General features: G+C 45.2%; 2 protein-coding genes across 13 annotated transcripts in view; one reads left to right on the top strand and one right to left on the bottom strand.

The window, feature by feature from the left end:
• LOC147117314 (uncharacterized) overlaps positions 1-7613 on the bottom strand; it is a 117000-nt gene extending 109387 nt beyond the window's left edge. For 3 of the 6 annotated variants that reach the window (XM_085988206.1, XM_085988205.1, XM_085988213.1), the window contains exons 1-2: positions 7524-7613; positions 6876-6972 (exon numbers count right to left, since the gene is read on the bottom strand). In XM_085988206.1, coding sequence (XP_085844332.1) covers positions 6876-6972; positions 7524-7579 — 153 coding nt within the window. In that variant the 5' untranslated portion in view covers positions 7580-7613. Of the gene's footprint in view, positions 1-6875; positions 6975-7212; positions 7306-7493 lie in introns of those variants that run through there. The other 3 variants (XM_085988208.1, XM_085988207.1, XM_085988209.1) reach the window with 3 other exon arrangements.
• Positions 7612-17302, top strand: part of LOC147117313 (uncharacterized) — an 85773-nt gene continuing 76082 nt past the window's right edge. For 6 of the 7 annotated variants that reach the window (XM_085988219.1, XM_085988217.1, XM_085988216.1 and 3 more), the window contains exon 1: positions 7612-7744. The gene's annotated coding sequence lies outside the window, so the exon portion shown is untranslated. Of the gene's footprint in view, positions 7745-7779; positions 7869-17302 lie in introns of those variants that run through there. The other variant, XM_085988215.1, reaches the window with a different exon arrangement.

The raw sequence follows: 17302 nt of genomic DNA, 5'->3' as shown, positions 1-17302 counted from the left end.
ATTCAAGCAGAAATACATCTCAAGGCATTTCACAGAAGTAAAAAGGAAAAGTTTCAGAGCCTTTTTAGAGCGGCTAGGAGAGGTGACCAGTAGCTTGGTCACAGACGCGTTTTAAGAAAGTTTTTGAAGACCAGAAAAAAAAGGAGAAAGGCAGAGGGATATACAAGAAAAGCGTTTGATAAATGTTGAAACATAGAAGATAGGAGCAGGAGTAGGCCATTCAATGCGATCATGGCTGATCATCCAAATTCAGTACCCTGCCCCTGCTTTCTCCCCATACCCCTTGATCCCTTTAGTCTTAAGAAACATATCCAACTCCTTCTTGAATATATTTAATGAATTGGCCTCTACTGCCTTCTGTGGTAGAGAATTCCACAGGGTCACCACTCTCTGGGTGAAGAAATTCCTCCTCATCTCTGTCCTAAATGGCTTACCGCTTATCCTCAGACGGTCACCCCTGGTTCTGGACTCCCCGACCATTGGGAACATCCTTCCTGCATCTAGTCTGTCTAGTCCTGTTAGAATTTTATAAGTTTCAATGAGATCCCCTCTCATTCTTCTAAACTCCAGCAAGTACAAGCCCAATTGACCCTATCTCTCCTCATACGTCATTCCTGCCATCCCAGGTGTCAGCCTGGTGAATCTTCGTTGCACTCCTTCCATGGCAAGAACATCCTTCCTCAGATAAGGCGACCAAAGCTGCACACAATACTGAAGGTGTGGTCTCACCAAGGCCCTGTACAACTGCAGCAAGACATCCTTGTTCCTGTACTCAAACCCTCTCGCTACAAAGACCAACATACCATTTGCCTTCTTAACCACCTGCTGCACCTGCATGCTTACCTTCAGCGACTGGTGCACAAGGACACCCAGGTCTCGTTGCACTTCCCCTTCTCCCAATCTATTGCCATTCAGATAATAATCTGCCTTCTTGTTTTTGACACCAAAGTGGATAACCTCGCATTTATCCACGTTGTATTGCATTTGCCATGCTTTTGCCCAATCCTGTCCAAATCATCCTGGAGTTTCTCGGTATCCTCCTCACAGCACACATGCCCACCCAGCTTTGTGTCGTCTGCAAACTTGCAGATATTACATCTAGTTCCCTCGTCCAGATCATTAATGTACATTGTGAATAGCCGGGGTCCAACACTAGTCACTACCTGCCACTCGGAAAAAGAGCCGTTTATTCCAACTCTCTGCTTTCTGTCTGCCAACCAGTTCTCTATCCAAGTCAATACCTTGCCCCCAATCCCATGTGCCTTAACTTTACATGCTAATCTTATGCGGGACCTTATTGAAAGCCTTTTGAAAGTACAAATACACCACATCCACTGGCTCTCCCTCATCTATTTTACCAGTTACATCCTCAAAAAATTCCAGTAGATTAGTCAAGCACGATTTACCTTTTGTAAATCCATGTTGACTTTGTCCAAGTGCTCTGCAATTACATCTTTTATAATGGACTCTAGCATTTTCCCCACTACCGATGTCAGGCTTACCGGTCTGTAATTCCCCGTTTTCTCTCTACCACCTTTTTTGAACAGTGGGGTAACATTAGCTACCTGCCAATCCATGGGTACTGTTCCAAAGTCTATAAAATTTTGGAAGATGACCAGCAATGCATCTACTATTTTTAGGGCCACTTCCTTAAGTACCCTAGCATGTAGATTATCAGGCCCTGGGGATTTATCGGCCTTCAATCCTGTCACTTTCTCCAACACCATTTCCCTGCAAATACTGATTTCTATCAGTTCCTCCCTTTCATTAGACCCTATGTTCCCCGACATCTCTGGGAGGTTATTTGTGTCCTCCTTTGTGAAGACAGAACCAAAGTATGTAGTTAATTGGTCTGCCATTTCTTTGTTCCCCATTATAAATTCCCCCGATTCTGACTGCAAGGGACCTACGCTTGACTTCACCAATCTTTTTCTCTTCACATATCTATAAAAGCTTTTACAGTCAGTTTTTATGTTCCCTGCAAGCTTACTCTACTTTATTTCCCCCCTCTTAATAAATCCCTTTGTCCTCTGTTGAATCCTAAACTGCTCTCAATGCTCAGGTTTACTGCTTTTCCTGGCCAAATTATATGTCCTCTCCTTGGATCTTATGCTATACCTAATTTCCCTTGTTAGGCACAGTTGAGTCACTTTTTTTGTTTTATATTTTTATGCCAAACTGGGATGAACAAATTCTGTAGTTCATCCATGCGATCTTTGAATGTTTGCCAGTGCCTATCCACAGTCAACCCTTTGCGTGCCATTCCCCAATCAATCCTACCCAACTCGCGCCTCAGACCATCGTAGTTTCCTTTATTTATATTCATTCATCAAGACCCTAGTCTGAGTCAACTACTTCACTCTCCATCTTAATGAAGAATTCTATCATATTATGATCGCTCCGACCCAAGGGGCCTCGCACAACAAGATTGCTAATTAATCCTTTCTCATTACATAATACCCAGTCTAAGATGGCCTGATCTCTAGTTGGTTTCTCGACATATTGGTCCAGGAAACCATTCCCGATTACATTCCAGGAATTCCTGCTCCACAGTATTGTTACTAATTTGGTTAGCCCAATCTATATGTAGATTAAAGTCACCCATGATAACTGCTGTGCCCTTATTGCACGCTTCTCTAATTTCCCTTTTAATGCCATCCCCGACCTCCGCATTACTATTTGGAGGTCTATATACCATCCCACTAACGTTTTCTGCCCCATGGTATTTCTCAGTTCTACCCATAGAGATTCCACATCATCAGAGCTAATATCCTTCCTTACAACTGTGTTAACCCCCTCTTTACCCAACAATGCTACCCCACCTCCTTTTCGCCTATCTTTCCTGAATATTGAATACCCCTGGATGTTGAGTTCCCAGCCTTGGCCACACTGGAGTAATGTTTCCATAATCCCAACCATATCATATTCGTTTACCTCTATTTGCGCAGCCAATTCATCCACCTTATTACGAATGCTCCTCGCATTAAGACACAAAGCCTTCAGGCTTGCTTTTTTAACGCTCTTAGAATTATTATTTACTGTGGCCATGTTTGATTTAAACCCTTAATTTCTCTGACTGCCACTTTTGATTTTCTCCTTCCTGTCTTTTGCTTTTATTCTCATTTCCCTTTCCTCTGTCTCCCCGCTCAGGTTCCCAACTCCCTGCCATTTTAGTTTAAACCCTCCCCCAGAGCACTAGCAAACACTCCCCCAGGACATTGGTCCCGGGCCCTGCCCAGGTGCAAGCCGTCCGTTTTGTACTGGTCCCACCTCCCCCAGAACCGGTTCCAATGTCCCAGGAATTTGAATCCCTCCCCCTGGCACCATTCCTCTAGCCACGTAGTCATGTGAAATATCCTTCTATTTCCACTCTGACTTGCACATGGCACTGGTAGCAATCCTAAGATTACTACCTTGGAGGTCCTATTTTTTAAATTTACCTCCCAACTCCCTATATTCAGCTTTTAGGACCTCATGCCGGTTTTTTACCTATATCGTTGATACCTATATGCACCACGACAACTGGCTCTTCACCCTCCTCTTCCAAAATGTTCAGCAGCCGCTCCGAGACATCCTTGGCCCTTGCACCAGGGAGGCAACACACCATCCTGGAGTCTCGCTTGTGGCCGCAGAAACGCCTATCTGTTCCCCTTACAATGGAATCCCCATCACTATAGCTCTCCCACTCTTTTTCCTCCCGTCCTGTGAAGCTCAACGCCATGGGGATTCAGGGTAAAAATTGGAATGAACAAGAAATTGGCTGAAGAGTAACAGAAATACATACTTGTTGGAATGATAATATTGGTGTAGGGAGAATAGAATGGGGTGCCCAAGAGCTTGGTGGTGGGTTCACTACATTTTCTAATTTAGATTAACGTCTTGAATTCAATTGGTGGATTCAGAAACTCAGTGCAAATTTTCAATTTGCAGACAAACCCAAACCAGAAGGAGCAGTGGAATCAAAGAAAGGCAGACAAAAATTACAGATCGAGTTAAAAAAGCTGCAAGTTGGCAAAAGAGCAGATAAGTTTAATACAAACATGTCTAAAGTACTGCACGTAAGAAGTAAAAAATAGGCAATGCTTGTACTTTACTGGCAGTGTTGAAACTGCCAAGGATGAAGTCGAGAGACCGAGGAGTCTTAAGATTTGCTGCTCAACATGTCCACCCAATTACAAAGAATTTTACAGCACAGAAACAGGCCATTCAGCCCAACAGGTCCATGCCAGTGTTTATGCTACACACGAGCCACCACCCCCCCCCACCTTCATCTCACTATTAACATAACCTTCTATTCCTTTCCCCCTCATAATTATACAGCTTCCCCTTACATTCATCTATGCTAGTCACCTCAACCACTCCATTAGTAGCAAATTCCACATGCACACCATTCGCTTGAGTAAGGAGGTTTCTCTTAAATGCCTCATTCCTTAATTAGTGACTCTCAAATTATGGCATGTAATTTTGGATACCCCACATATGGAAACATTTTCTCTACATCTTCCCTATTGAACCCCTTCATACTTTTAAAGACCTCTATCAGGTCACCTCTCTTTAGAGTGTCAGCTGTGGCTCAGTGGGTGGCACTGTTGCCTCTGCATCAGAAGATTCACTCCAAGGACTTGAGCACAAAATCTAGGCTGACACTCCAGTGCAGTGCCGAGAGAGTGCTGCACTGTCGGAGGTGCAGTCTTTCGGATGAGACATTAAACCGAGGCCCCGTCTGCTCTCAGGTGGGCATAAAAGATCCCATAACACAATTTCGAAGACAAGCAGGGGCGTTATCCGCGGTGTCCTGGACAATATTTAGCCCTCAATCAACAAAACAAGAACAGATTATCTGGTCATTATCACATTGCTGTTTGTGGGAGCTTGCTGTGCACAACTTGGTTGCCCTGTTTTTTTTGGAGTGACTACACTCCAAGAGTACTTCATTGGCTGTAAAGCACTTTGAGACATCCAGTGGTCCTGAAAGGCACAATATAAATGCAAGTATTTCCTTCTCAGCCTTTCCTCTTTTCTAGAAAAATACAGCACCACCCTGTTCAATCTGTCCTGAACACTAAAGATAATAAAATAATTGAGCTACGTAACTAAAACAGTAGAATATACAAGTCAACCATGGAATTATTTAATCACAGAATGAAACAGCACACAAGGCGACAATCCATCCCATCGTACCTGTGCCAACTTTGAGCTATCCAATTAGTCCCACTCCCCTGCTCTTTCCCCATATCCATGTAATTTTTTCGCCGTACAAGTATTTATCCAACTGCCTTTTCAAAGTTACTATTGAATCGCCGTCTACCACCCTTTCAGGCAGTGCATTTCAGATCACTAAACAACTTGCTGTGTAAAAATTTTCTTCCCTCATGTCGCCTCTGGTTCTTTTACCAATCACCTTAAATCTGTGTCCTCTGGTTACCAACCCTTCTGCCACTGGAAACAGTTTCTCTTTATTCAGTACATCAAAACCACTCATGATTTTGAACACCTTTCAAATCCCGTCTTAAACTTTCTCTGCTCTAAAGGAGAACAATCCCAACTTCTCCAGTCTCTCCAAATAACTGAAGGCCCTCATCCCTTGTGCCATTCTAGTAAATCTCTTCTGCACCCTCTCCAAGGTCTTGACATCCTTCTAAAGTGTGGTGCCCAGAATTGAACACAATACTCCCAACTGATGCCTAACTAGTGCTTTATAAAGGTTTAGCATAACTTCCTTGCTTTTGCACTCTACCTGTATTAATAAAGCCAAGGATCCCATGATTTAATATTCTTCGCAACTTGTCTTGCCACCTTCCCCAGGTCTCTGTTCCAGCACTCCCTTTAAAATTGTATAATTTAGTTTATATTGCCTCTCCCTAGTCTTCCTACCAAAAAAGCATCATTTCACACTTCTCTGCATTAAATTGCATCTGCCATGTACCTGCCCATTTCACCAGTCTATATCTTCCTGAAGTCTGTTACTATCCTCCCCATTGCTAACCACATTTCCGAGTTTCATGTCATCTGCAAACTTTGAAATTATGCCCTGTATACCCAGGTCCAGCAGCGGCCCGAATACTGACCCCTGGGGAACAACACTGTGTACTTCCCTCCAATCTGAAAATCAACCGTTCACCACTGCTCTGCGCTTTCTGTCACTCAGCCAATTTAGTATCCACACTACCTCCTCCTTTACATTGCCAGCATCCTGTTCTCTACTGAAGACAGCAAGAATAAATTAAGTGCAGCAATGGTGGGAGCGACTGCAGTCTCTTTCTAGATTAGTTAACTTGGGCTGAATGGCCTCTCTTGTCCATAAGTAATATCGTGATACGGTGAAGGAACGGGCTTTGAAACAGCAGCACTGAAATAATTGGAGTGGGAAAAGGGATATACAGGAAAAAAGATAAGGTTGGAGACGATTGTAGAGATAGGGTGGGGTGAGCCAGTACTTAAATCTGTAGAAGAGGACAAATATTTTGAATCTGATCTGTTCGGAGGAGGCAGCGCCATTCAACGTTTTACTACGTTAAAGGCGCTATATAAATAAAAAGTTATTGTTGATGAGGAAGCGAACACAGGTGGCAGTTTTGGACAACTTGGAGATGATAAAGAGAGTGGCGATTGGGATACCATCAAGGACAACATTGGAAAAGTTGAGATTGGGCAGATGCGCGACTCAAAGCCAGGTGTACATCAATTTAAAAAAGGTAATCCAAGTTCTTTTGAAATTCGCAAAAGGAAACAGCAGCCGCCATTTTGTCTGATTCTCTTGTTTAGTTGCCCGCTTGAAAATGGCGGACTTTCCTCGCGCTGCAACTTGAGAACACGGGAGGAAAGCTCGCCCAAGAAATCTGCGCGTTTGAACTCTGCCGTACATAAATGCGCACCTTACAAAAGAAAACGTTGGCCGAAACCAGATTTTTAATCTCACGGTTCGCCTGATCTTGTCGCCGATATACGTCGCCCATCATTCTGACGTGAACTCTGTAGCAAATTAAAGAAAACGACATTCGTCACACATTTCAAGATCTCAAAGTTACAAATACGCGATACAAACAATAAACGGGATCGTCCGTGAATCAGGCTTTTTAATCACACACAGGCCCTGTTAAGTATCGTCGACCTTATAACAAAAACACCAACGCCAGAAGCGTCCACAATAAACGCGCGATATTCATTCCCACTTCCCCGATCCCGCAATAAGCGGATTGATCCTGCAGTTACCGAAAATTTCAAATCTCCTCGCGCAAATAAACGAAACGTTCGATTACAACGGACACCCGTTCTCGCAAAACCTTCCGGTGGAGGCACATCACTTCCTTAGCAACAGAAAATCACGCGCCCAATCCTGACGCAACAATCAAGGCATCGAAAAGTGGGATAACACTGAGGAAAAAGTTATACCGGCCTCGAACGCTGTAGTTAAAAACTAAATTGCCCTGGGTGAGATAATATTTCAGGAAGTAGTAATTGCGGTAATAAAGCGAGATTTAATTTACTCCCCTCTACAAGCAAAATTATCGTCACCACCATACATCCGGGACTTCTGCCTTGATGTGGGAAGTGATGTAGCCGCCCCGCCGGAAATCATATTTTGACGAAAACGAAGACTTCGCCTCGGAAGAAGCTTCGATCGTGGAAAGCGCCAATTATCCGGTCGTCGCGGTTATCAGTAATCACCGAAGTCGTGATTGGAATATCGCACAGTCGCTTCATAAATAATCTCCATCACAGGCCGCACGAAGTAACTGCAAGGGTGAGTAAAAATTAATCTGATAGGCGAAGGAGATGTGCGAGTTTGGGTGAGGTAACTGGTTACAGCGTTGTGTATCTTTGGGGGCTGGACCAACGCGGTAATGTTCTAACCAATTATTAACGGGGTATGTATCAGTACTTAACTATATTTTAAATAATTCATAAAAATGCTCCTAACAAAAATGATTATTTTATGTGACTTAAAAGTTAGGCAGTGACATTTGATCATTTTAATTCATTGGTAGCAAAACAAATTGCCAAATATGTTTGCATACTTGTAATATCAAAAAAAGCCAGGGTGCCAATAATGTGAACATTGCACATTTTAAAATTAGGAAATGAGGCTGAAGGGGGATGGCTTACCAGGGAAAGGCAGCAGCAGCCAACTTCCTGGCACCAGGGGTGGCTCTGCTGCACAGGACAGGAGGAAAAAGAGGGGTAGAGCTGTAGTAATAGGGGGTTCTATTGTAAGGGGAATAGATAGGTGTTTCTGTGGCCGCAAACGAGACTCCAGGATGGTGTGTTACCTCCTTCGTGCAAGGGTCAAGGATGTCTCAGAGCGGCTGCAGAACATCTTGGAAGAGGAGGGTGAACAGCCAATTGTCGTGGTGCATATAGGTACCAACGATATAGGTAAAGAAACGGGATGAGGTCCTAATAGCTGAATATAGGGAGTTAGGAGGTAAATTAAAAAATAGGACCTCAAAGGTAGTAATCTCAGGATTGCTACCAGTGCCACGTGCTAGTCAGAGTAGAAATAGAAGAATATTTCAGATGAATACGTGGCTAGAGGAATGGTGCCAGGGGGAGGGATTCAAATTCCTGGGACATTGGAACCGGTTCTGGGGGAGGTGGGACCAGTTCAAACCGGACGTTTTGCACCTGGGCAGGGCTGGGACCGATGTCCTAGGGGGAGTGTTTGCTGGTGCTCTGGGGGAGGGTTTAAACTAAAATGGAAGGGGGTTGGGAACCTGAGCAGGGGGATAGAGGAAAGGGAAACAAGGATAAAAGCAAAAGATAGGAAGGAGAAAAACAAAAGTGGCAGTCAGAGAAATCAACGGTTTAAATCAAACATGGCCACAGTAAATAATAATTCTAATAGGTCTAAGAGCGTTAAAAAAACAAGCCTGAAGGCTTTGTGTCTTAATGCGAGGAGCATTCGTAATAAGGTGGATGAATTAGCTGCGCAAATAGAGGTAAACGAATATGATTTGATTGGGATTACGGAAACATGGCTCCAGGGTGGCAAAGGCTGGGAACTCATTGTTATGTCCGTGTATCTTAATGTTGTGTCCTTCAATAATCAGACTGCAGGGAACGATTCAACAGGTGTTTACTGAATGAGGGTTACTCTAGAACTAATTGTACAGATCACTACTCAGGGTTTATATACAGGTGTGGTCACTGCCGGTACTATAGTATACAGGAGCTGTAAAAAGTAGCTCTCTCCCTTAATAAGATATACATTACATACATTACAATTCCTCCCCTTTTAGATTAGCAGTACCATAATACTCATTTAACAATTAACATTTTTAATATACAATGTTATATGAAAATAGTCCATTCATATATTCAGTCTCTGGGGAGGCTTCCTGATTCTTTCTGGATAACGCCTTTCCCGAGTGTCTTGCTCTTGGTGCGGAGGCGATTCTAGCACCCTGTCGTCAGTTGATTCATCAACTTCCAATGCTATTGTTTGAGGTAGATGCGACCTGTACGCCGGGTTCCTCACCAGGTATGCATGGCCGAGACATGGGGTTGACTCGTTCCTGTGACTCTAGGATCTGGTCAGCATGGTGTCTCACAATGTTCTCCCCAACATTCACTGTGTACATTAGTGGCCCCTGCCGTGTGCATATCGTTCCTGGTTGCCATTTCTCTGTTCGGTAGTCGCGGGCCAAGACTGGTTGCCCTACATTGAAGCTCCTTGTCGGCTTCTCATTAATGTGCTGGAATTGCTTACTCTCAACAGCTCTTCGTACATTTGGTCTGAGCAAATCCAGATGAGATCTCAACCTTCTGTTAAAGAACATCATGGCCGGGGCCTGGTTGGTGACTGCATGTGTCGCATTTCTGTAGGCTAACAGGAAATTGTCCGCCTTATGCTGAAGTGGAATGCCGTCATCGCACATGGCCTTTACTGCTTTTTTAAAGGTTTGTACAAACCTCTCAGCCAATCCATTTGTGGCTGGATGATACGGGGCGGATGTGAAATGCCGTATGCCATTCCTTTTCATAAATCTTTGAAACTCTTCGGACACAAACTGGTCCGTTATCAGAGCAAATCTGCTCTGGCAATCCGTTCCTGGCAAAAATGGTCCGTAGGACTGCAATAGTTTTCTCCGTGGTGGTGGAGGACATTTTGATCACCTCAGGCCATTTCGAGTGCGCATTCACGGCTGTTAAAAACATTGATTCCATGAATGGACCAGCAAAATCAATATGCACCCGTTGCCATGGAGATGAGGGCCACTCCCATGGGTGTAGAGGGGCATGTGGTGGTGCATTTTGGACCTTCTGGCATCCTGAGCAGCTCTTTGTCAGGTCCTCGATTTGCTGATCGATCCCCGGCCACCACACATAAGCCCTAGCAAGGCTTTTCATTTTCACCCCTCCCAGATGACCTTCGTGAAGCTCATTGAGCACTCTCTCCCTTAACTTGTGTGGATCCCGAGTGGTAATTCCACCCATCAAGCTCCCCTGGCATACTGACAGCTGTTCTCTTCTGGATGAGAATGCTGGCAACAGTGAGTCGCCATGTGCTGGCCATCCCTTCACCGTCAAATCATATACCCGAGACAGTGTCGGGTCATTTCGGGTCTCCTCTATACCAGCGTTAGTTACTGGCAAGCATTCAATTATAGTCGAATGAAATATTTCGACAGGATCCACTGCTGGTGCTTCCTCCACAGTAGGCAGTGGCAGGCGTGATAGCCCATCAGCGTTTCCATGCTGTTTCGTGCCCTTATACTCGATTTCATATTGGTGCGCCCCTAGAAAAAGGGACCATCTTTGTAGCCGTTGCGCAGTCATCACCGGAACGCCCTTCTTTGGATTAAAGATGGAGACAAGTGGTTGGTGGTCAGTCAGCAACGTGAACTTCTGCCTGTGCAGATAGTGATTGAACTTTTTCACTCCCCACACTAGGCTGAGGGCCTCCCTGTCAATCTGGGCGTAGTTACGCTCGGCTGAGGTTAGTGATCGTGACACAAAGGCTATTGGCCTCTCTGAGCCGTCCGAGAATTTGTGCGACAGCACCGCTCCAATGCCGTAGGGTGACGCATCACATGCCAACCGAATTGGTAATGCCGGGTTGTAATGGGCCAATACCTCTTTCGATGTGATTAGTGTTTTGCTCTTCTGGAAAGCTCGTCTACATTAGTCACTCCACTTCCATGGCACCCCAGTTTGCAGTAGGGTGTTCAGTGGGTGTAGTATTGTAGACAAATTTGGCAAGAACTTATGGTAGTAGTTTACCAGCCCGAGGAACGACCTCAGTTGTGACACATTTTCCGGTGCTGGAGCCTTGACTACTGCCTCAATCTTCTCTGAGGACTTATGTAACCCCTCTTTATCGATAACGTGGCCACAATACGAGATCTGTTTTCTAAAAAACTCGCATTTGGGGCGGTTAGCTCGGAGCCCATATTCCTGCAATCTAGTGAGCACCTGCTCCAGGTTGGCAAGGTGATCACTGTCATTTTCGCCCGTGGCCAGGATGTCGCCCAAATAACACTGGGTCCCTGGGATCCCTTGCAGGACTTGTTCCATTGCCCTCTGCCAAATAGCCGGAGCTGATGCTACCCCGAATACCAGCCGGTTGTATTGGTAGAGACCTTTATGGGTGTTGATTGTGAGTTTTTTTTGATGCTTCTTCTACCTCCATTTGCAGATACGCCTGGGCCAGATCAATCTTAGTGAAGCGTTTCCCTCCAGATAGCGAGGCGAAAATATCTTCAATCCGCGGAAGTGGATATTGTACGGTGTGAAGGACCGGGTTCACTGTCACCTTAAAGTCCCCACAGATGCGAACCTTCCTTGGTTCCCCAGGCGTGCTGCTCAACGACTTTTTCATCACAGGGACGATGGGTGTAGCCCACTCGCTCCAGTCTACCTTGGACAGTACACCTGAACGTTCCAGACTCTCCAGCTCTGTTTCGACGGCTGGGCGGATCGCATAAGGTACCGGTCTGGCCTTAAAAAATTTTGGGCTTGCGTTTTCTTCAATTTTAATCATCGCTGTCATGCCTTTTAGTGTTCCGAGTCCTTGCTGGAACACTTCTTTCCCGTCAGTTAGGATCTTTGACAGTCGCCCAGGTGTGACGACGTCATCCTTTTTGTCAGCCACATCAGTGCCTGTATGGAATGCCAATCTAGCTGTATCTTCCGGATCCATTCACATCCTAGTAGTGGTGGTCCTCCATCTGGCAATACATATAGGTCCATTTTTGGTGTTTCCTTGCCGTTATATATAACGTTCACCCTTATTTTTCCTTTGGGGTAGACTTTTTGCCTGTGTACGTCTTCAAGACAATCTTTGTATCTCTCAAGGGTATATGTGAGAATAGCCGCTTGTAGTCCCTTCGGTTTATGACTGTTAGGGCTGATCCTGTGTCCAATTCCATTTTCACTTGGGCTCCAGCTATCTTGCGCGTGACCCAGATAGTTTGGTGATCCTCCGTTTTGCTCGCATTATGTCGTTTCAGACAACCCAGCCCCTTGCTTCCGGAGCCTGTATCACTCTTCTGTTCGTCTGAACTACTCTCCGTCACCTTACGTACCTTCTTGTATTTCTCCTGTGGAGATTTCTTGCTGCTGGTTTCTTTCCCGACCTGCAGACTCTTGCTATGTGTCCTACTTTTCCATACTGCACACTTTGTCCTTGAACCAGCAATCATTATGGTCGTGTGTTGTTCTGCCGCAGCGATAGCACTTCACTGTTCCGTATGACATTTCATTTGTGCCATATTCTTGCGGTCTCCGTTGTATCTTTGCAGCGCCCCGTGCTGCTGCTTCGTGTGATACTGCAATGCTGAAAGCCTTGTCCAGCGTAAGATCCTTTTCTGATAGAAGCCGTTTCTGGGTTCCTTCACTTTGAAGCCCACACACAAACTTGTCCCTTAAAGTATCTGCTAGTCCCGTTCCAAACTGGCAGTGTTTCGATAGCTTGCGCAGTTCCGTTAAATACTCAGCATTACTTTCATCTTTATGCTGGTTCCTTTTGTGAAACTTAAATCTTTCTGCTATCAGCAGCGGTGTGGGGTTTAAGTGGTTCTGTAGGATAGACACTATGTTTTCAAAATCCTTTTCTACTGGCTTCTCTGGGGTTACTAGGTTTCGTAGTAAGCCATACGTTTTTGCACCCATTGAATTCAACAATACCAGCGCTTTCTTGTCATCTGGCACTTCATTCGCCTTGCAGTATATTTCTGTGCGTTCGACATATGTCGTCCAATCTTCGACTTCATTGTCGAACGCTGTGATACTGCCACTCTTCGGCATTTTTGGGTGTGGTTAGACTGGCTTAAAATGGCGTCTCCCGCGCTTTCCATTCTTCCCCGCTGCGGCTTAAAATGGCGTCTCCCGCGCTGCTGCCAACGCCGCTCTCGACGGTCCTCGTGGCAAATGGCGACACCCTGTGGGTTTCGTGCGCTGCTGCCAACGCCGCTCTCTGCAGTCCTCGTGGCAATGGCAGCGCCTCGCGTTTTCCTGCGCGCCTCTCTCCCCCGTTGACGCTGCTCGGCCCTTGACCACCGGCTGCGCTCTGCTCTCTCTCGTCTCTCCCCCCCCGTTGACGCCGCTCGGTCCTGAACACCGGCTGCGCTCTGTCCTCTCTCCCCTGCTCGGCCTTTTTCTGTGCCGCTCGGTCGGGCTCTAGTCCGCAGTTGTCCGGGAAGGATCTGCGCAGTACCTGTTGCCAACCCGTTTCGCTGGACCACCGTGACTGGAAAGCCAAGCCTGGCTCTCGACAGCGTCCCCTGCGATGCTCAAATCTCCGCTGGATGACTGGGCAGTTGCCCGTGGTCGACGCCCGTGCTTCTGGACTCGACCTTCCACTGTCCTCAAGGAGCGAATCCCTGGGAGGTGATGCAGAGTTGCAGGTAGGTTCGAATCTGCGTTGTCGCCAATGTTATGTCCGTGTATCTTAATGTTGTGTCCTTCAATAATCAGACAACAGACTGCAGGGAACGATTCAACAGGTGTTTACTGAATGAGGGTTACTCTGGAACTAACTGTACAGATCACTACTCAGGGTTTATATACAGGTGTGGTCACTGCCAGTACTACAGTATACAGGAGCTGTAAAAAGCAGTTCTCTCCCTTAATAAGGTATATATACATTACATACATTACACTCAACATCCAGGGGTATTCAATATTCAGGAAAGATAGGCAAAAAGGAAAGGGAGGTGGGGTAGCATTGCTGATTAAAGAAGGGATTAACACAGTTGTAAGGAAGGATATTATCTCTGATGATGTGGAATCTGTATAGGTAGAACTGAGAAATACCAAGGGGCAGAAAACGTTCGTGGGAGTGGTATATAGACCTCCAAACAGTAATACGGAGGTTGGGGATGGCATTAAAAGGGAAATTAGAGAAGCGTGCAAAAAGGGCACAGCGGTCATCATGGGTGACTTTAATCTATATATAGATAGATTGGGCTAACCAAATTAGTAACAATACTGTGGAGGACGAATTCCTGGAGTGTTTACGGGATGGTTCCCTGGACCAATATGTCGAGGAACCAACCAGAGATCAGGCCATCTTAGACTGGGTATTATGTAACGAGAAAGGATTAATTAGCAATCTTGTTGTACGATGCCCCTTGGGTCGGAGCGATCATAATATGATCGAATTCTTCATTAAGATGGAGAATGAAGTAGTTGACTCAGACTAGCGTCCTGAATTTAAATAAAGGAAACTACGATGGTCTGAGGCGCGAATTGGGTAGGATTGATTGGGGAATGTCACTCAAAGGGTTAAAGGTGGATAGGCAATGGCAAACATTCAAAGACCGCATGGATGAACTACAGAATTTGTTCATCCCAGTTTGGCATAAAACTAAAACAAAAAAGGTGACTCAACCGTGGCTAACGAGGGAAATTAGGGATAGCATAAGATCCAAGGAGAGGACATATAAATTGGCCAGAAAAAGCAGTAATCCAGAGGATTGGGAGCAGTTTAGGATTCAACAAAGGAGGACAAAGGGATTAATTAAGAAAGGGAAAATAGAATATGAGAGTAAGCTTTCAGGGAACATAAAAACTGACTGTAAAATCTTTTATAGATATGTGAAGAGAAAAAGATTGGTGAGTCAAGCGTAGGTCCCTTGCAGTCAGAATCAGGGGAATTTATAATGGGGAACAAAGAAATGGCAGACCAATTAAATACATATTTTGGTGCTGTCTTCACAAAGGAGGACACAAATAACCTCCCAGAAATGTCGGGGAACATAGGGTCTGATGAAAGAGAGGAACTGATAGAAATCAGTATTTGTAGGGAAATGGTGTTAAGGAAATTGATGGGATTGAAGGCCGATAAATCCCCAGGGCCTGATAATCTACATCCTAGGGTACTTAAGGAAGTGGCCCTAGAAATAGTAGATGCATTTCTGATCATCTTCCAACATTTGATGGAATCTGGAACAGTACCCATGGATTGGCGGGTAGCTAATGTTACCCCACTATTCAAAAAAGGTGGTAGAGAGAAAACGGGGAATTACAGACTGGTAAGCCTGACATCGGTAGTGAGGAAAATGCTAGAGTCCATTATAAAAGATGTAATAGCAGAGCACTTGGAAAACAGTGACAGGATCGGACAAAGTCAACATGGATTTACAAAAGGTAAATCGTGCTTGACTAATCTGCTGGAATTTTTTGAGGATTTAACTAGTAAAATAGATAAGGGAGAACCAGTGGATGTGGTGTATATGGACTTTCAGAAGGCTTTCGATAAGGTCCCACATAAGAGATTAGTGTGTAATGTTAAGGCACATGGGATTGGGGGCAAGGTATTGACTTGGATAGAGAACTGGTTGGCAGATAGAAAGCAAAGAGTTGGAATAAACGGGTCTTTTTCCGAGTGGCAGGCAGTGACTAGTGGGGTACCGCAGGGATCGGTCCTTGGACCCCAGCTATTCACAATATATATTAATGATCTGGACAAGGGAACTAGATGTAATATCTCCAAATTTGCAGACGACACAAAGCTGGGTGGGCGTGTGTGCTGTGAGGAGGATGCCGAGAAACTACAGGATGATTTGGACAGGTTGGGTGATTGGGCAGAAGCATGGCAGATGCAATATAATAATGTGGATAAATGTGAGGTTATCCACTTTTTGGTGTCAAAAACAGGAAGGCAGATTATTATCTGAATGGCAATAGATTGGGAGAAGGGGAAGTGCAACGAGACCTGGGTGTCTTTGTGCACCAGTCGCTGAAGGTAAGCATGCAGGTGAAGCAGGCGGTTAAGAAGGCAAATGGTATGTTGGCCTTCATAGCGAGAGGGTTTGAGTACAGGAACAAGGATGTCTTGCTGCAGTTGTACAGGGCCTTGGTGAGACCACATCTTGGGTATTGTGTGCAGTTTTGGCCGCCTTATCTGAGGAAGGATATTCTTGCCATGGAAGGAGTTCAGCGAAAATTCACCAGGCTCATACCTGGGATGGCAGGAATGATGTATGAGGAGAGATAGTGTCGATTGGTCTTGTACTCGCTGGAGTTTAGAAGAATGAGAGGGGATCTCATTGAAATTATAAAATTCTGGCAGGACTGGACAGACTAGATGCAGGGAGGATGTTCCCGATGGTCGGGGAATCCAGAACCAGGGGTCACAGTCTAAGGATAAGGGGTAGGCCTTTTAAGACAGAAATGAGGAGGAATTTCTTCACCCAGAGGGTGGTGAACCTGTGGAATTCTCTACCACAGAAGGCGGTGGAGGCCAGTTCATTAAATATATTCAAGAAGGAGTTGGATATATTTCTTAAGGCTAAAGGGATCAAGGGGTATGGGGAGAAAGCAGGGACCGGGTACTGAACTTGGATGATCAGCCATGATCGCATTGAATGGCGGAGCAGGCTCGAGGGGCCGAATGGCCTACTCCTGCTCCTATCTTCTATGTTTCTAGGTCCAAACCCCATTGTGAAGGACACCACTGAGGTTGAAGAGTAATGAGATGCATTAGACATTACTGTTTAAAGGTGCTCCAAGGTTTGGCCTTAAAAACTGAAGATTGTAGGAGGAAACAATGACTAAAGAATGAAAGAAGTTCCACAGTTTTGTGAATTGGGGAAGGAATGAATTTGTGTCGAAGACAAAGATGTGTCCTAGATTACTACACAGTAATAAGGACATATAGAATAGACCATTTGGAGCTTAGAAGGAATGAGAGCGAAAATTTTAGAGGAGTACAAACTGCAATTTTAGTGTTAAAATAAAGGATAGGGAGAAAGTTTGCAGTGGCGAGAGGTTGGCGGCGAAAGTGGACAAGAAATGCTAGACGAGGGTTCCTATCTTGCAGTAATATTCAAGTCTTGATGGACTTCAGCTTTATAGA

The sequence above is a fragment of the Somniosus microcephalus genome, chromosome 5, assembly GCF_052327205.1.
Source record: "Somniosus microcephalus isolate GS21.2 chromosome 5, FLI_Smic_1.0, whole genome shotgun sequence".
In the NCBI taxonomy this organism is placed as follows: Eukaryota; Metazoa; Chordata; class Chondrichthyes; order Squaliformes; family Somniosidae; genus Somniosus; species Somniosus microcephalus.
This window is presented reverse-complemented; position numbering and strand designations above follow the sequence as displayed.